This window comes from Nyctereutes procyonoides, unplaced genomic scaffold (assembly GCF_905146905.1).
Source record: "Nyctereutes procyonoides isolate TBG_1078 unplaced genomic scaffold, NYPRO_anot_genome, whole genome shotgun sequence".
NCBI lineage: Eukaryota > Metazoa > Chordata > Mammalia > Carnivora > Canidae > Nyctereutes > Nyctereutes procyonoides.
In genome coordinates this window covers 41,208,065-41,225,460 of record NW_026575049.1, presented here as the reverse complement: position 1 = coordinate 41,225,460, position 17,396 = coordinate 41,208,065, and the positions used below count along the sequence as shown (strand labels likewise).

The window sequence follows — 17,396 nt, the reverse complement described above, 5'->3', positions numbered from 1 at the left end:
AAGGAACAAAAGAAATAGTAGACCAGATTCTTTCATCTTAATCCAGAAAACAATATATTTTGAGACTTTTTTTTTTTTTTCACCTGGCCACTTTGGGGATGGTTATTTGGAGTAACTTCTACAAGATCTGGGAGCTGCTGTACAAAATACTGTTTTTATGTCAATAGCATATGTAGCATGAAAGTACTTTTTTGTATAAATAGTTTATGTTACTTTATTCTTGATCTTTTAAGTATACATCTGAATGTAGTTTATAAACCTGAACTGTACTCTGTGTTACATGTTACATTAGACCACTTGACCCACAGATTATTTTGTATCCCAATAATATCCAAAAGGAATTAAGAAATTAATTACAACTTCAGTTGTATTTAAGAGAACTCTCTGTGGCTTCTTATAGCTGTTATTTATCTATCTTCAAAGGGAGTCTTAAGTGTCTTTGGCTTTGGGATTGTAATGGTCATTCTAGACTAAGAGAAGCTCGTTAAGACAATTAAGATGTTGAGCCAATACTGCCAATGACCACATACCACTCCATCTTCTTTCCACTTCTTTGGATTACCCAATAGCAATAATGGTCATTCTAGCCAGCTCCTGATACTCCTCTCTATAGTTAAGGGAAGGTCAGCTATTTTTTGATCCCCATGGGAGAGAGACAGCTCCTCAATCAGTATCCTAAAATAGCTGGCCATTCTCAGCTGCTGGGCTGGAGTGCCTCCAGGGGAGAGCAAAGGGAACACAAATCCACTGGCTGAGTGTGAGTGAGAAGCCACCACAACATGAGCTAGGGGAGGCTTCTCAAGAAGATCCTGCTTACTCAAAACATCTTTCTTCTTCTTCTTTTTTTTTTTAATTGAGAAGCTAGGTGTCTGACATTTCTTAATTTCTTATTTTATTTAAAGGGAAACCAGTGACTTGAAAATGAGACTAAATATTGCCATCTTCTTTGGGGCTCTCTTTGGTGCTTTGGGGGTTTTACTCTTTTTGGTGGCTTTTGGATCGGATTATTGGCTTCTTGCAACTGAAGTGGGGAAGTGTTCAGGTGAACAGAATGTGCGTTTCTTCTTCCAAATATTGATGTACTTGGTAGGGTGAAGATAGCCTTATGTATCCTCTTGAAATCAGAGAATAGTAGTGGAGTGCCTATTTCTTTACAGAAGAGATTGGTAGAAAACTACTGACCGTTATTATTTGGGATAAAATACGTTGCTTTGATATTTTCCTGGTTATGTACTTTGGTTGACAGCAAGTTACTTCATCTGTGTTCCTGTACAGATAGAGAACGTCACTTTCCACCATGAAGGATTCTTCTGGAGATGTTGGTTTAATGGGATTGTGGAAGGGAATGATTCTAGTATTTGGAAGTTCTGGTACAGTAAGTGCAATTTATATTTATTTTCCCCCTTGTCATTAAAATAGAATGAAAAGCTTCTTATTTAGTACAGATCACTTACAAGATAGGATTGGATTCTTAACTATAGAATCTTGAAAAGACATCTTCCAAAAGACTCATGAAGTGATTCTTTTTCAGGAAGTAGAAATGGCTATATGAATAATTATTTTATTTTCTAACCTAAAGTAGAAGCCTGAATAATTAATGCAAAACTGAATTATCTGTTGTTTCCTTGCTCTTACTTAAAATACACTAAACCTAATTTTAAAAAAACCGTATATATTACCTATGGTGTTTTTCTCAAGTGTCTATTATTGCTGTATTGCAAGTAAATGGTGGTTTTTGTTTTTTGGGGGGGGTTTGGTATCAACACTTGAAATCACAAATTTAAAGATTTAGAAATAGAGATATGTTGTTTTATATCCATGGCTTTAAAGTTAAAAAAATCTTTTTTTTTTTTTTTAAATAATGAAACTTAATTACCGACAGCAGTGGATGAAAGCTCACTCTGTTTGGGCTTTAAGCATGTTTGTGGGCAATATCAAGAAATGCCTGGCTTTTGATGTTTGCATTCTCTCATAGAAACTTGAAAGTTCTCTTTTGAAGTAGAATAGCCTCTTGAAAATACAATGCATTCTTTTCACTGTATTTCCTATATTATATTAATCTTTGAAAATCGGTTCATCGAAAATAACTAGATTCTATCTTATTGCATTCAACAATAAAAACTGCTTATTACTCTAAAGGTTATTATAGGTTGAAATAATTAGTCTCCTTATATACTCCTGTGATATATCAAGATATGGCATTTACACAGTAGTCAAGATTGTACAATAAAAGAATATATAATAAAAATATGAGATCTTGGAAGACTTAAGCAAGCTGACAACAAGCTGGCATACATAAAAGGAACCAAGTAATGATGAAATGGAATTTTGCAGGAAATAGTTGACAGGCTATCTTATAGTCATTTTGGGGAAGAGAATAAGCATGCAATCTGCCAATGAAAAGTATTTAGACTCTGTTAGAGTAAGTCAGACTGTGCAAGAGGAAGACTTTGCCAAGGACTTAGAGAAAGGAAGAATTTCACTCCTTGCAGTGAAATCTTGAAGTTTTCAAACAACATAAAAGTTTTTCTTGGGTCTCCTACGTGGCTCAGTTGGTTCAGCATCTGTCTGGCTCAGGTCATGATCCCAGGGTCTTGGGATTGAGAATCACCTCATGCTCCCTGCTCAGCAGGGAGCCTGCTTCTCCCTCTCCCTCTGACTGCAGCTCTCGTTGTTTGTGCTGTCTCACTCTCTCTCTCTCTCAAATAAATAAATAGAATCTTAAATTTTTTTCTTGTTTTTCTCCAAATACTAAAAATGCTTTTGAATTATTAACTTGTATTATCTATTATTTCCATTTTTCCCTAAAAATGGAATATAGAATACTTTTAATGTTAAGCAGAACTGATCAAGGTTAAGTCCAATTTTTAAAAAAGATTTTATTTATCTATTCATGAGAGACACACACACACAGAGAAGCAGAGACAGAGGGAGAACAGGCTCCTTGAGGATCAGGGAGCCCAATGCAGGGCTGATTCTGGATCACGAACTGAGCCAAAGGCAGACAATTTACTGACTGAACCACTCTACATCTAAGTTTATTAGATTTTTAAAACAATTACTTTTTGAATACTTACCATGCACTAGGCGTCATGTTAGGAACTGGAGAATATGGTTGTGAAAATAAATGAAGGGTAGGACCTTTAATCTTAAGGTGATGTTAGGTGCATTCTCTGCATTGAACTATGTCCTGAGCTAGATGTTTTGGATAAATCCACTTTCCAGATCCCCTGAGTTTCTTGATATGAGTTTTTTTTTTCCTCACTCAACAGTTCTTTGAATCTGTTGATCTAACCTGCAATTTATGTAGCTTGTGAGCCCCAGATCCCATATTTCTCTCCTGTTAAGAATGAGTCTTCATTCATTTCCTCAGTAACAACTACCATCGTTTGGTCTCCTTCCTAGCCAATCAGCCACCATCCAAGAACTGCGCACATGCTTACCTGTCACCATATCCCTTTATGAGAGGCGAGCACAACTCAACCTCGTATGATTCTGCTGTTAGTAAGTACTTCTATCCACAGAATCCCTCGGAGAGGGACTTGTTTTTCTGAAAAAAAAAAAATTTAACATGTATCATTTCAACATTTTCTCTGGTATCTACCTGCATTTTCCAATGTGTATTTTCCAATGTGGAAATAATTATGTTTATTAGGAAGAACTGCTTCTTATGGGTTTAACTGACCTAAAACTAGTCTTACAATGAAAAATAATTGTAATACACACCCTACTTTTAAAACATTGTTTTTGCAGTTGTTGCACATACAAATTGAGTATGCTCCTGTTTTCCTACAAAATGATTGAACTTTGTTATGTGTGATAACTTATAGAAAAAGAATAGTCAAATATCATAACTGAGAGTCATGATTACCTAGTTTCTTTGATATTTTCATACTATTTGTTCTATGGAAAGTACACAAACTTAGTTCATATGGCAAATACATAATATATACTTAAATCTAGTTTTATAGAAAGTACATAGGCTCAATATGTCAGCTTTATTCTCGGCTGGTTTCATGAAGTTTTAATAAAGGGTGTTTATCATAATCTTAAAACTAAGAGTTGGTTCAGAATTTACCAATGTCATAAACAGATACAAAAATATTTGTTTTTTTAAAGAGAATAAGTAATATATTTAATGTTCCAAATAATCTCATATTAGTATTCTCCAGAGAATCAGTAGGAGATATATAGGTGGGGGTGGAGTTTGGGGAGACAGAATGATTGATTGTTTGATAGATTGATGGAGAGATTTTAAGGAATTGGCTTATGTGTTTGTGGAGGCTGACAAGTCTAAAATTTGTAAGGGAAGCCAGCAGGCTGATTAAGAGTTGCTATTATAGTCTTGAATCTGAAGGCTGAAAACTCTAGAATAATGTCTTCTTTAGGAAATCTAGCCCTTACTCTTAATGCCTTCAACTAATTAGATGAGGCCATATGAGTGGTCTGACAAATTAATGCACAGAATATAAACATTTACTTATATCACATGATTAACATGACATTTCATGGAGTGTGCATGAGATCTGGATAGGAAAAGAGGCGAGTTGACATATAGCCATGCTTGTCCATCAAAGTTGCTTTTGCTCAAAATGGCTGTGGCTTTTGGCCTTGAGAATGTGTGGTGTGGGTACTCTTCTTCATTAAAAACTGCACAAGACAGTTCCCATTTGTCACAGCCTTTTGCATAGTGTGTTACATGGACCTTCTAACTGATAAGAGAAGAGATGGTGTGGGAAAGAGCAGGATAAACCATTTTGTATTACAAAAGTTATAAAAAAGCTATCCTCTGACATTCTTACTTTTGTAAAATGGACTGATAAATGGTACAGAGTTGACTTTCCACAACATTAGGTATTTGCATAGGTATTAGTATTGTTATTGATACTTATATGTTCAGGCCCTGTGATGAGATAGGTATCGTGGGCACCATATATTTAAAATGAATCTACATATTTGAAAAGTCTGCACCTCAAGGAAATAGTAGAGAACTTGAAAAACAAGGTGACATGATCTAAACATAATAATTATGATGGAGATGGATAGTAAGTGCATGTCACAAAAATTATACTGCAATTATGCTTAGAATTATTATGTAGCACTGCATATAATTACTGTCATTTTTTGGATCTAATGACAAAACCATATTCCAATTTTTTTTGTTTTAAATTATCAGACTCCTCTTTGGCTCACATATTGTAACTCCCTATTCACTTTAAGCAACTTTATCAAACACTTTAGCAAAAATCACTGAGATGGGAAGAAACATGTCCTACAGCAGAAATAGCATATACATATTTCATGTACCTTCATAATAATGTACAATGATATCTGATATTATATTTGGGTGATTTTTTCTTATGGTTCCCTTTTCCAAGAGAAGGGCCATGGATATCATTAGAAGAGTTTTACTTGACTAAAAGTCGTGTTTTCTAGTTAGTGAGGCCATCTGGGCTTTACTAGACTCCATAGCCACTCTTTGGCTTCATGTAGCCTTATAATTATCCAGCATTATACATTTGCTAATTTATCCTGGCTAAATTCAAAGTATTGTTTGTAAAATCTGATATATTCCAGCTTGGCAAAATGGCTTTGTATTCTCCTGAGTTCTTGCAGTTGCAGTTAGCCAGTATTGAAATCAGTGAAAATAATATAGTGGTGTCTAATTTTTCTGGAAAGATTATTTTATAATTATTGGATGCTACTGATGAAATTATTCTATTTCATAATATGGAGACTGAGAGCCAGAGAAACCATGTGACTGTTGTGACACAGCTGATCATTGGCAGAACAAATGCAAAGGTCCAAGTCTCTGGATTTTGTTTATTGATAATCTTAAAAGCTACAGTGAGTCAAAGGGCAAATTTTAGTTTTAGCCATTAAATTTTTTTGAGTATAAGTCTCTTCACAGGATCTCAACAAAAGACCAATTTTAACATTATGTTGGCTTTTTCTACTTTTCTATCTGATCCTGACCTGTGTGTATAATCAGGTCTAATTTAGTGTTTCCTTTATTATTTTTTTTATTTATGATAGTCACAGAGAGAGAGAGAGAAAGAGAGAGAGAGAGAGAGAGAGGCAGAGACACAGGCAGAGGGAGAAGCAGGCTCCATGCACCGGGAGCCTGATGTGGGATTCGATCCCGGGTCTCCAGGATCGCGCCCTGGGCCAAAGGCAGGCGCCAAACCGCTGCGCCACCCAGGGATCCCTGTTTCCTTTATTTTTGTCTCAAAAACATATTCTAAAATTTGGTTATGCTCAAATCTAGTTATTTGCCCAAGCCTAGAGAGGTTGTTAAAGTAGGATTATATACTTTGAAATCCTTTAAACAATTTCATTACCTTTTGATATCTGTCAGAATTTAGATTTTCTGGTTTGTTTTATGATTAAACCCAGTCGTGGTGCATTTATTTGTTATCAATTGGCAATGATGTACAGAACATAGACTAATTTTCTAGATAATTCAGCCCGAGTGAATTAGTCATTTTTGTCAGTGTCCCAAAAGCCTTTGCCCCCCCCAATCAAAGTGCTCATTATATGTAACTACAGTTATTTACCTTACTCCCTTCATTATTTGTTGGAACTCCCTAAAGTACAGAATGTATCCTACTCATTTGTATACTCCCAGAACCTAGTATAGTGCATGGCACTTAGTAAATGCTTACATGTCTCTATGGAATTACTTAATGCAAAAAAATCTTGACTTTCTTTGTAAGAAGAATATATTGAACATAGTTTCTTCTGTTCTTGGTGAGTTGGAACAAGTACACGCACCATGACCTTCCTTGAGTTTCTCAGAATCAGTGTTTGCCCTCATGCTTTAGGGCCTGTAGGAGGCATCCCTCTTCCCCAAAAGCTGTTCCTCTCTTCCCCACCCCTCTTCCCTTCATTTCTCTAACAAGCAGGCTCATCCCCCAAGCTAGTACACACTTCAGTGTTCTAAAGAAGCCTTCCTTGCCAGTCCCCTATCCCACTACTATATGGGGATCAAGAGTTGAATACTCTACTGACTGAGTCATTCTTTAATTTGAATATCCATAGCACAGACTTTGTTTACTTGTGTAATTATTTTGTTCATGTATTTCCTTCCTAGTTCAACTCTAAGTTCCATGGCAGTGATGTCTTGTGTGTTTGGCTCACTGGTTGTACCCACTGTAGACTGAATGCTAAATGTATACTCTGGGAGAGTCTTTGTTACTACCCTATACTGTGGTACTAATACTGATGTCCTAAGGAGCTGTTGGTGTGTGTAGGAATTTCTCAAACCTTTATTAAGTGGACTTAGATTACTCTTAAATTGTTTTTCATACTTTTAATAACTTTTAGATCTTCAGCACTGCTTTCACATGTCAGCTGCCCTTTGCTTTTATTGTCAATATTTATTTATTTTGTATTCTTTTCTGGTCTTCTCTTCCTTCATCCTTATGCAAAATTGTAGGATGAAGTAGACTATAGCCGACTAGAACAGGAAAGAATCATCTAGGAAAGCCCATGTGTTAGGATGTAAGTGACAGAAAACTAACTAGTAAGAAATAAGGGCAGTTTTGTTCCACAGCAAGGTCAAAAGCAGCTGCCACAATTATACTGTCAGGGACCCAGGCGCTTTCAGGCTTTCCTCCCACCATCCTTGGCAGATGTACAGTTGCCACCATGCTCTTTCATCTTCAGAAGAGCAGAGTATCCCTAGAGTTCTCCAGTAGATTTCCACCAAAGTGCTAGTCACCAGGACAGTGTCATGTGGCCTCTGTAAGCTGGAGTTGGCAACTTGGAGTTGGCAACTTGGAGTTGGCAACTTGGAGGCAACTTGGAGTTGCCTGGCTCTTTAGTCAGGATCGTAGAGGAGGAAAGGGAGAAGGGCTGGTAGTCAGTGCTGATTCCATAAAGGATCAACAGTCATCAAGGCTCAGACAAGGACAGCCTGGGTAGCTCAATAAATAAAAAATCTTTAAAAAAAAAGGGCTCAGACAAGGGTAGGGCAGCAAGGATGAAAAGGGAATAATGGATATAGATGATATTTAAAGAGTTAATGTGTAAAACTTGGTAGTCAAACAAAAGAAAGCTGGAGGAATCTAAGATGATGAAGAAATTCCCTTTTGAAAAGGCATAATTCAATTTAAACAATGTGTAATAAAAGGTAGGATGGTCATCTCTGTCTAAATGATAAATACTATTTTAGGATATTTCTTGTCAGTCCTTTTATATGCATATTGTACATAGTTTTGATTATTATAAATATAAACATACATCTTTTCTAAGTTAGCAACCATTTCTCCACATTTTAACCTAATGGTTTCTTAAATTTTAAATGTTAGTTGCTACCTCTACGTTAAAAATAATTTCATGAAAAAAATGAATAATAAAACATAAAAATAATTTTATACATGTAACATTTTTCATAATTTGTATTACTTCTTTAGATTATATTTATGGAAGTGTGAATCACAAGGTAGGAATAGGTTTTCTTTGTTGTTGTATCATGCCATCGTACCACATTACTTGCCAACTGGTACTGAACTATGAATGATTTCAGCTAGGAAAATTTGATAAGGAGGACAGAAATACGAACAATAGGAGGAAGGGTCATATTTGGAAGTGGAGGATGGAATTTGGTTTGAATTTCAACATTTTAAAGTTGAGTTTATGGTAAAACATCATTTTGAAATAATTCAGCGTGTAACTTGATGTACAAAACTGATTTCCCCGAAAGACATTAGAGCAGCGGATACTGATGAGGAATTATAGAAGTGTTTTTTTGATATCAGAGATAATCTTTAAGAAAAAAATCACAGAAAATGAGGTGGTAAAATATCAATTATACTTAGAGAAAGAAAGAAGCGGAGACAGTCCATAAAGGTGAATGAAAAAGAAGCCTTGGAAAGCAAGTTCATCAACTGCTCATCAGCAGACTGTCAACACTGTCACAGGGGCTGGTGGCAGGGAGAGTCTTGGGAAGGAGGTCACAGCCCTCAGTGACAAATGCAGAGTGAATGAGAGTGAGAGGGGCACAAAGGAATTGGGTGAGACAGGATAATGCAAGAGTTCTGGTGGCCACGGACAGCTGTCCCCACCGAAGCCTCAGCTACAGAGGCATCTCTTTCTAAACCTTAACCTATGTGTCCTGCTGGTTTGGCCTGAGACCTGTAGGCCTGCTGCTCTGTATCCCATTCCTGCTCACTGTCTGTTCCCTTAGATTGGACCTGAGGGCCCTGCCCTCTTCTCCTGGCAATGCCCTTTCTCCCTCAGGGAACCATTCCATTTTCCCCTACCTTCTGTCACCTGATGATAGCCCTACCTCAGGCTTGCTCCTCCATCTACTCTCCCAAGAGGAGAAGTCAGAAAGCAGAGATACTCATAAAGGGGGCAGAGCAACAGGATAATGGGGGTGTGAACCCTCATTTGGGATGTATAGGGAATGGGAAGTGAGGAAGTTGAGACCTTTGTGATTAGCCAGCACTTGGACTTGGAGTAGTACCAAAAGAGCACAACATTTACAGAGAGTACAAAGTCCTTATAAAAACAATCATACACACTACACACATACACACAACATCTTGCTTTACTATACAAGGCAAAATAAAATATAAATACCATTATATTTGACAAATTTTTTAATTTAATTTATTTATTTATTATAGTGAGAGAGAGAGAGAGAGAGAGAGAGAGAGAGAGAGAGGCAGAAACACAGGCAGAGAGAGAAGCAGGCTCCATGCACCAGGAGCCCGATGTGGGACTCAATCCCGGGTCTCCAGGATCGCGCCCTGGGCCAAAGGCAGGCGCTAAACTGCTGCGCCACCCAGGGATCCCCTATATTTTACAATTTTAAACAGCACAGAGATGAATTAAGATTCGAGTCTAAAGTTAATGTCAACACTTAAATAACTAAGAAGGTGTATCAACATGTGCTAGGTATCTAATTTTGTTGGGGTGTCCTCCTGCTTCCCGATCAATAATGCTGGTGTAGCTGGGTCTTATTTACCAATTTTCTCATGTTGAAAATATGGTGAGTCTGGACATTGTCTTAAATTTACCAAACTGCCTTCTGTTCTGCTTTAGTTATATAGAAAACATACACTGCAAAACATAATGGAATATACAGTTCCTTTTTTATTTTTTGGTCATAAATGTCAAGTACCTAGATATTTAAAAATACCTTAACATCCTACTATTCATTCAAACATTTGGGATTACACAGTGATGGCCACAGGTACAGCATGATATTACAGGGTGGCTTCAGTTCCCGATTTCTGGCTGACTTTTTTTCTGTGACCCAGTGAATGCTCTACTGCATTCAGATTGGAGGGGACTCATAGGGCAGCTTGCTCAGCCTTCCAAAACTGCAGCTCATGAGGATACAGTTGGCTTTCCAGTTCCAGGGCCCAACATCAAAGCTGTAATTAAAAATCACTTTTTCAGAGGGTGTTATTTTGTGTTCCCTACAATTTATTCATGTATATCTAAGGATTGATTGGCAGCTTATGTAACATCCCTGCCCTAATGGGGGAGATTACCTTCTGTAAACAAGACTGTGGATATTTACATAGTGTGGCTTGTCTTCCCATCATGGAGGACAGGCTCCAGCCTCTACAGAGGCTTCTGTTATACCTATTAAAATGTCAGCTACGCTCAGAAGTAGAAATCTCATCCAACCACAGAGAACCTCTTGGTGCCAGGCTATCTCAGCCTTGGCAGTATTGATTGACATTTTGGGCCAGACGATTCTTTGTTGTGGAACTGTCCCATACATTGTAGGATGTTTAGCAGTACCCCTAGCCTCTACCCACTAGATGCCAGTAGCACCCTTCAGTTGTGCCAATCAAAAAATGTCTCATTATAGCCAAATATTCTGGGGTATAAGGTGGGCAAAAAACCACCTTTGATGAGAACATTCTAGATATTCATTGCTAACACTTCTGAGGACCCAAGCTCTTCAGAATTATATTCATACTGTGTACATTCTGTGCCCAGTTCCAAGTCTGGGCTCAAAGGCACATGAAAAGCACATTAGTTTCCTTCTTCCATGCAGAATATGCAGACAAAAAAAGGAACAAGGTACTGAACTTGGTCTCTCTCATCTTTAAATATTACTGCTTCTGCTCTGAGTTGTGGATCTTTTCTTAGGAAAAATATTTACTCAATCCAATGGAGAAAATATTAAATCCTGGGCACTATTCCGGGTGCTTTAGTGTCAGCCCTAAATTCTTGCCCCAGTGAAGCTTTCATTATAGTAGGGAGACAGATGATAAACAAAATAAGTCAGTCAAGTACTTGGAGGGAAATAAAAAGAAATAGAGTGTCTGTGGAGGCAATCTCGATATTAAAAAAGGTGATCACAGAAGTGATGTCTGTTTTGAGGTGGCCATCCCTGGTTGAGTAGGGTTCTGTCATCCAGCTAAGCTGTCCTGGTTCCTCAATCCCTCTTCTGAGGACTAGATGGATGCTGTACAGTGAGTATTTAGCACAGGGGCTGGCTTGTGGTAAGGTGTCTATGGGAGTTACAAGCTGGACTTTCAGCCAGTATGTCTGTGTTCACTACCTAGAGCCACCATTTCCTGGCTCTGCCTCTTTATCTCCACAAAACTCACTGTACTTGTTGGTAAAGGGGAGATTAGTATAGTATTTAAATCCCACAGTTGTTCAAATGAGGAGAGATAATAATCCAAATGCTTAGCAGAGTAGTTGCCATGTAGTTGGTATTCAATAAATGTCAGCTATGGCAACATACCAATTTAGAACACTGAAAATAAGTCCTCATGAGGGCACATGAGTTCATTGTAACTTTTCCCTAGTGAAATGCTTCCTGTTCTCTGAGGTGTGTGTGTGCATGTGTGTGTGTGTGTGTGTGTGTGCAGTCACATCAATTACTTGGTAGAGTTTCTGGCAAAGAATAAGGACTTCAAAGCGGTGTTCATTATCATTATCATGATCACCATTATCCTAGTACAAGTCAGTTAATGTTACCATCTGTAGTAGCCAAGCTTTGCCAGTGTTTATCTAGTAACTTTTATTAAATTTCATTCAACAAATACTTATTGAGCACATACTATGTGCCAGGCACTGTTCTAGGTTCTGGGGAATAGCAGCACACAAAACAGATAGAAATTTCTGTCCTTGTAGGGCTGACATTCTGGAGAGGAGAGACACACAAGGCAAGATAAAATAAGCCAATTAGCGTATTGGAAGATAACAACTACTCTGAAAAAGCATAAAACATGGAAAGAGGCTGGAGATGAGGGGCTGGCAGAAATGAGGGCGATAAGAACTCTGTAATATGGTCAGAGGGAAGCTTGGCTCTGAGAAAATGATATTGAGTGGAGACTTGTAGAAAGTGAGGGAGTGAGCCATTTGATATCCAAAAGAGTGCTCCAGGTAGAGAGAACATGAGATGTAAAGACCCAGAGGCTAGAATATGCCTGATGTGAGCAAAGAACGCAGAAGAGGCAGCACGGCAAGGAAGAGATGGAGTGAGCAGAGAGTAGGGGAAATAGCCAGGGAGGTGGAGGGCACAGCAGGAGGTTGGGCCATTGTAAGGACTTGACTCATGTTGTGACTCATGTTGTGAACAAGAGGTGAAGGGGTCTAAAGGACGGTTTTGACCTGATTTTTGTTGTAAAAGAATTTGTCTAGGTCTTGCATCGTTAACAGACTGTAGAAAACCCGATGTGGAATCAGGTGGATCAGTTAGGAGGTTTGCTGGATTACAGATGGCTGACACAAAGACATTAGGAAGGAACCATTTGTCTGAGGCTGGCATGGTCCTTTTAAAATTATTTAACAACCAGTTAGGAAATCTACCAGGTGGACAATAGCAGTAACACAACACAACAAAACACCACTCATGTCCAGACTGCTATGTACCTTTAAAACATGAGTTTTCCCTTTTTTTTTTTTTTTTTTTTTTTTTTTTAATTTTTATTTGTTTATGATAGTTACAGAGAGAGAGAGAGAGGCAGAGACACAGGCAGAGGGAGAAGCAGGCTCCATGCACCGGGAGCCCGATGTGGGATTCGATCCCGGGTCTCCAGGATCGCGCCCTGGGCCAAAGGCAGGCGCCAAACCGCTGCGCCATCCAGGGATCCCAGAGTTTTCCCTTTTTAAAAAATGTTTTAAAAGTATTTCATTGTATCAGTTTCTAAACATTTATAATAATTATCAACATATTTTCTAATATATGTGCTGCCAAAGTGAGCACAATAGTTATCAACGTATTTTCTAAACAAAATGATTATTACTGTGAATTTTGAGAGTTCTTTATATGTTTTAGATATGAGTATTTTATGGAATATGTGGTTTCCAAACATTTCTTTCCAGTCTGTTGCTTGTCTTTTCATCACCTTAATAAGATCTTTCACAGAGTAAAAGTTGCGAATTTTGATGAAGTTCAGTTTATGGAGTTTTTCTTTTATAGATCATACTTTTTGTGTCATATCTGGGAACTATTTCGCAAGTCCCAAGTTCTGAGGATTTTCTCTACTTTTCTTCCAAAAATTTTATAGTTTTATGTTTTACATTTAAATCTATGATTCAGTTTGAATTACTTTTGTATAAGGTGTATGATTTATAATTTTTCAAACGTATCCCATTGCTCTAACACCATTTGTTAGAAAGACTATCTTTCCTCCATTGAATTGCTTTTGTATGCATCTTAATATAATTGTTTATATTTCTGTTGGAATTTTTCTGGATTATGTATTCTGTTTTATTGACCTATGTATCTATCACTCTGCCAGTGCTATACTATCCTGATTACTTTAGCTGTATCTTGAAGTTGGAGTGAATGATTCCTCCTACTAGGTTCTTTTTCAAAATTATTTTAGCTATTCTAGATCCTTTGCATTTCAATATAAAATTTAGGACAGTATTTTTTTTTTAAAGTTTTATTTATTTATTCATGAGAGATGCAGAGAGAGAGAGGCAGAAACATAGGCAGAGGGAGAAGCGGGCTGCCCAATGTGGGACTTGATCCCAGATCCTGGGATCATGCCCTGAGCCGAAGGCAGATGCTCAACTGCTTAGCCACCCAGGCGTCTCATAAATCTAGGACATCTTGTCTATATCTATAAAAAATCTTTCTTGGATGATGGAATTGCCTATATCAATTTGGGAAGAATTAATTTGTTTATGTTGAGACTTCCAATCGCTGAATGCAATATATCTTTCCATTTATTTAGACCTTTAATTTCTTTCATTAGCAATTTGTAGTCTTCGACTTACAAATCCTGACTGTGCACTATTAGATTTACACCTAAATATTTCAATTTTTTAGCAATCATAACTATTATATTTTTAATTATGGTCTCCCTGTGTTTATTGATAATAGAAGTATAATTGATTTTTTAAATGTTTATATTGTATTCTCAGACCTTGCTGAATTTACTTAGTAGTTTTAGGAGGTTTTGTTTGGTTTTGTTTTATAGATTATTTGGGATTTTCTACATATGACAGTTATGTCATTGGCATATAGGGACCATTTTATTTTTTTCTTGCTTATTTATATGCCTTTTATTTCCTTTTCTTACCTCATTGCATGGGCTGTAACTTCCAGTATCATGGTGAATAGCAGCAGTGAGAGCAGGCATTCTTGCCACCATCTTTAGCCTTCAGGAAAAACCATTCAGTATTTTTTTCCTTAAATATGATGTTGCTATAGACCTTTCTGCAGATGTTTCTTATTAACTTGAGAATGTTCCCCTCTACTCCTTATATCCCGAGAGTTTTTGTCATAAATGGTTGTTGAATTTTGTTAAATGGTTTTTTATGCATCAATTGGTATGATCACAATACTATTCTTCTTTAGCATATTAGTATTGTGTATTACATTTATTGATTTTCAAAAACTGAACTAGACTCTTATCATTGAAATAAATCCTATATGTTTCATAATAAATAATTCTTTTTATACATTGCTGAATTCTATGTTAATATTTTATTAAGGATTTTTGCATCGGTATTTAGGAAGGACATTGGTCTGTAGTTTTCCTTTCCTTTTTTTTTTTTTTTTACTGCTTACCTAGGTTTAGTATTAGTGTAATAATGATTTCATAAAGTAAATTGGGAAGTGTCTTCTTTTCTGCCTTATTCAGGAAGAGATTGTGGAGAGTTGGTGTTAATTCTCTTTAAATGTATATGTTTGATAGAATTTAACATTGAAATCATCTAGGTTGGGAGATTTAACTTTCATGGAATTTAAAACTATAAATTCAATTTCTTCAATAGTTATAGGGCTATTCCTATTATATATTTAACATTATATGATTTGTGATAGTTTGTATTTTTCTAGGAATTGGTTCATTTCATCTAAGTCATAAAATTTATATGTATAGAGTCATTCAAAATATTCCCATATAATTTTTTATGTATGCAGTATCTGTTGCGATATCCCATGTTTCATTCTGGATATTGGTAATTTGTGTCTTATTTTTATTTCATCAATATTGTTAGAAGATTGTTAATTTTGTTGAGTTTTTTAAAGATCCTACATTTTGTAAAAGATTTACTTATTTAATTATTTATGAGCGACATAGAGAGAGAGGCAGAGGCATAGGCAGAGGGAGAAGCAGGCTCCTTGCAGGGATCATGCCAAGGCAGATGTTCAACTGCTGAGCCGACCGGGCATTCCTGATCCTACTTTTTTTTTCTATTGATTTTCCATATTAAATTTCATTAATTTATACTTTCTTATTTCCTTCTTTCTGATTGCTTTAGATTTGTCTTGTTCTTTTTATATTCTCTTGAGATGAAAGATTAGATTATTGATATTTTGTCCTCTTTTATATTATAAGCTTTTAAAGGTATAGATTTCACTCTCAGCACAGCTTTAGCTGCTTCCCACACTTTAAAAAAAAAAAGATTTATCTATTCATTTTAGAGAGAAGGTGGGAGGAGGGACAAAGGATGGGGAGAGAGAAACTTAAGCAGAATCCCGTGTTGATCATGGAGCTTGACATGCGGCTTGATTTCATGACCCTGAGATCACGACCTGAGAGGAAACCAAGAGTTTGATGCTTAATAGACTTCACCACCCAGGTGCCCCTGCTTTTCCACACTTCATAAGTTTTATTTTTATTTTCATTCAACTCAGTGTGTTGCTTAATTTCCCTTGAGACTTATTGTTTGACTCAGATTATTTAGAAGTGTGTTTAGTTTCCAAGAGTTTGAAGATTTTCTTTCAATCTTTCTGTTATTAATATTTAGTTTGATTCCCTTGTAATTAAGTACCATAATCTGTGCAATTTAAATTCTTTTAAATTTAATAAGATTTTATTTGTGACCCAGAATATGGTCTATTTTTCTGTACATTCCATGGCATTCGAAAAAAATGTACTGTTGTTGAATGGAATGTGCTGTGAATGTCAGTTGGAGCCTACTGGTCGATGACCTTGTTGATTCTGGCTGATTTCCTACATATCAAAGTCTCCAGCTATAATTGTGGATTTATCTGCTTCTCTTTTCATTTCTATCAGTTTTTGCTTCACATATTTTGCTGCTTTTTTGTTAGATGCATACACATTTAGTATTGATATGTCTTTTTGGTAGAATCACCCTCTTATCATAATTTAATGTTGCCAATAATTTTCTTTATTCTAAAATCTATATTATCTGATATTAATAAGGCCACTCCTCCATTCTTTGGATTGATATTTATGTGGTGTATTTTTTTCACTTTTTCATTTTCAATATTTCTATATTATTATATTTGAAATGAATTATAGACAGCGTATAGTTGGGAAAATTTTTTTATCAAGTCTGCTAAGGCATCTCTTTTCTAAAGACAAATTTTTAAGAACAATTTTAGTTTCACAGCAAAATTGAGAAAAGGTACAGAGATTTTTCATGACTACTGCCCCAACACAAGCAGGCCTCCCCCATTATCATTATCCTCCACCAGAGTGGTATGTTTGTTACAACTGATGAACCTACACTGACACCTTGTAATTACCAAAAGTCCAAAACTTATTTTAGCGCTTACTCTTGAGATTGTACATTTTATGGGTTTAGACAAATATATAATGATGCATATTGTATCCATGACTACATTATCATATAATATAACTTTACTGCTCTAAAAGTTTTCTGCACCCTGCCTACTCACACCTCTGCTCCACTCCAACATCTGGCAGCCACTGCTCTTTTTACTGCCTTCATAGTTTTACCTTTTCTAGAATGTCATTTTGTGGAAATCATACAGCATGTTGCCTTTTCGATTGGTTTCTTTCACTTAGTAGCATGCATTCAAATTTTTTTGTATCTTTTCATGGACTGGTAGTTCATTTCTGAATAATACTCAGTTGGCTAGTTATACCACAGTTTATTTATCCATTCACCTGTTGAAGAACAACTTGATTGATTCCAAGTTTGGGACATTATGAATAAAGCTGCTATAATCATCAGCATGCGGG

General features: G+C 36.4%; 1 protein-coding gene across 1 annotated transcript in view; it reads left to right on the top strand.

Annotated features, from left to right (window-relative positions):
* Positions 1-757: 757 nt before the first annotated feature.
* The window catches only part of TMEM182 (transmembrane protein 182), a 56,800-nt gene continuing 40,161 nt past the window's right edge, over positions 758-17,396 (top strand). The window contains exons 1-3 of the mRNA XM_055327765.1: positions 758-1,053; positions 1,276-1,375; positions 3,406-3,504. Of these exons, the coding sequence (XP_055183740.1) occupies positions 922-1,053; positions 1,276-1,375; positions 3,406-3,504 (331 nt within the window). The 5' untranslated portion in view covers positions 758-921. The remainder of the gene's footprint in view (positions 1,054-1,275; positions 1,376-3,405; positions 3,505-17,396) is intronic.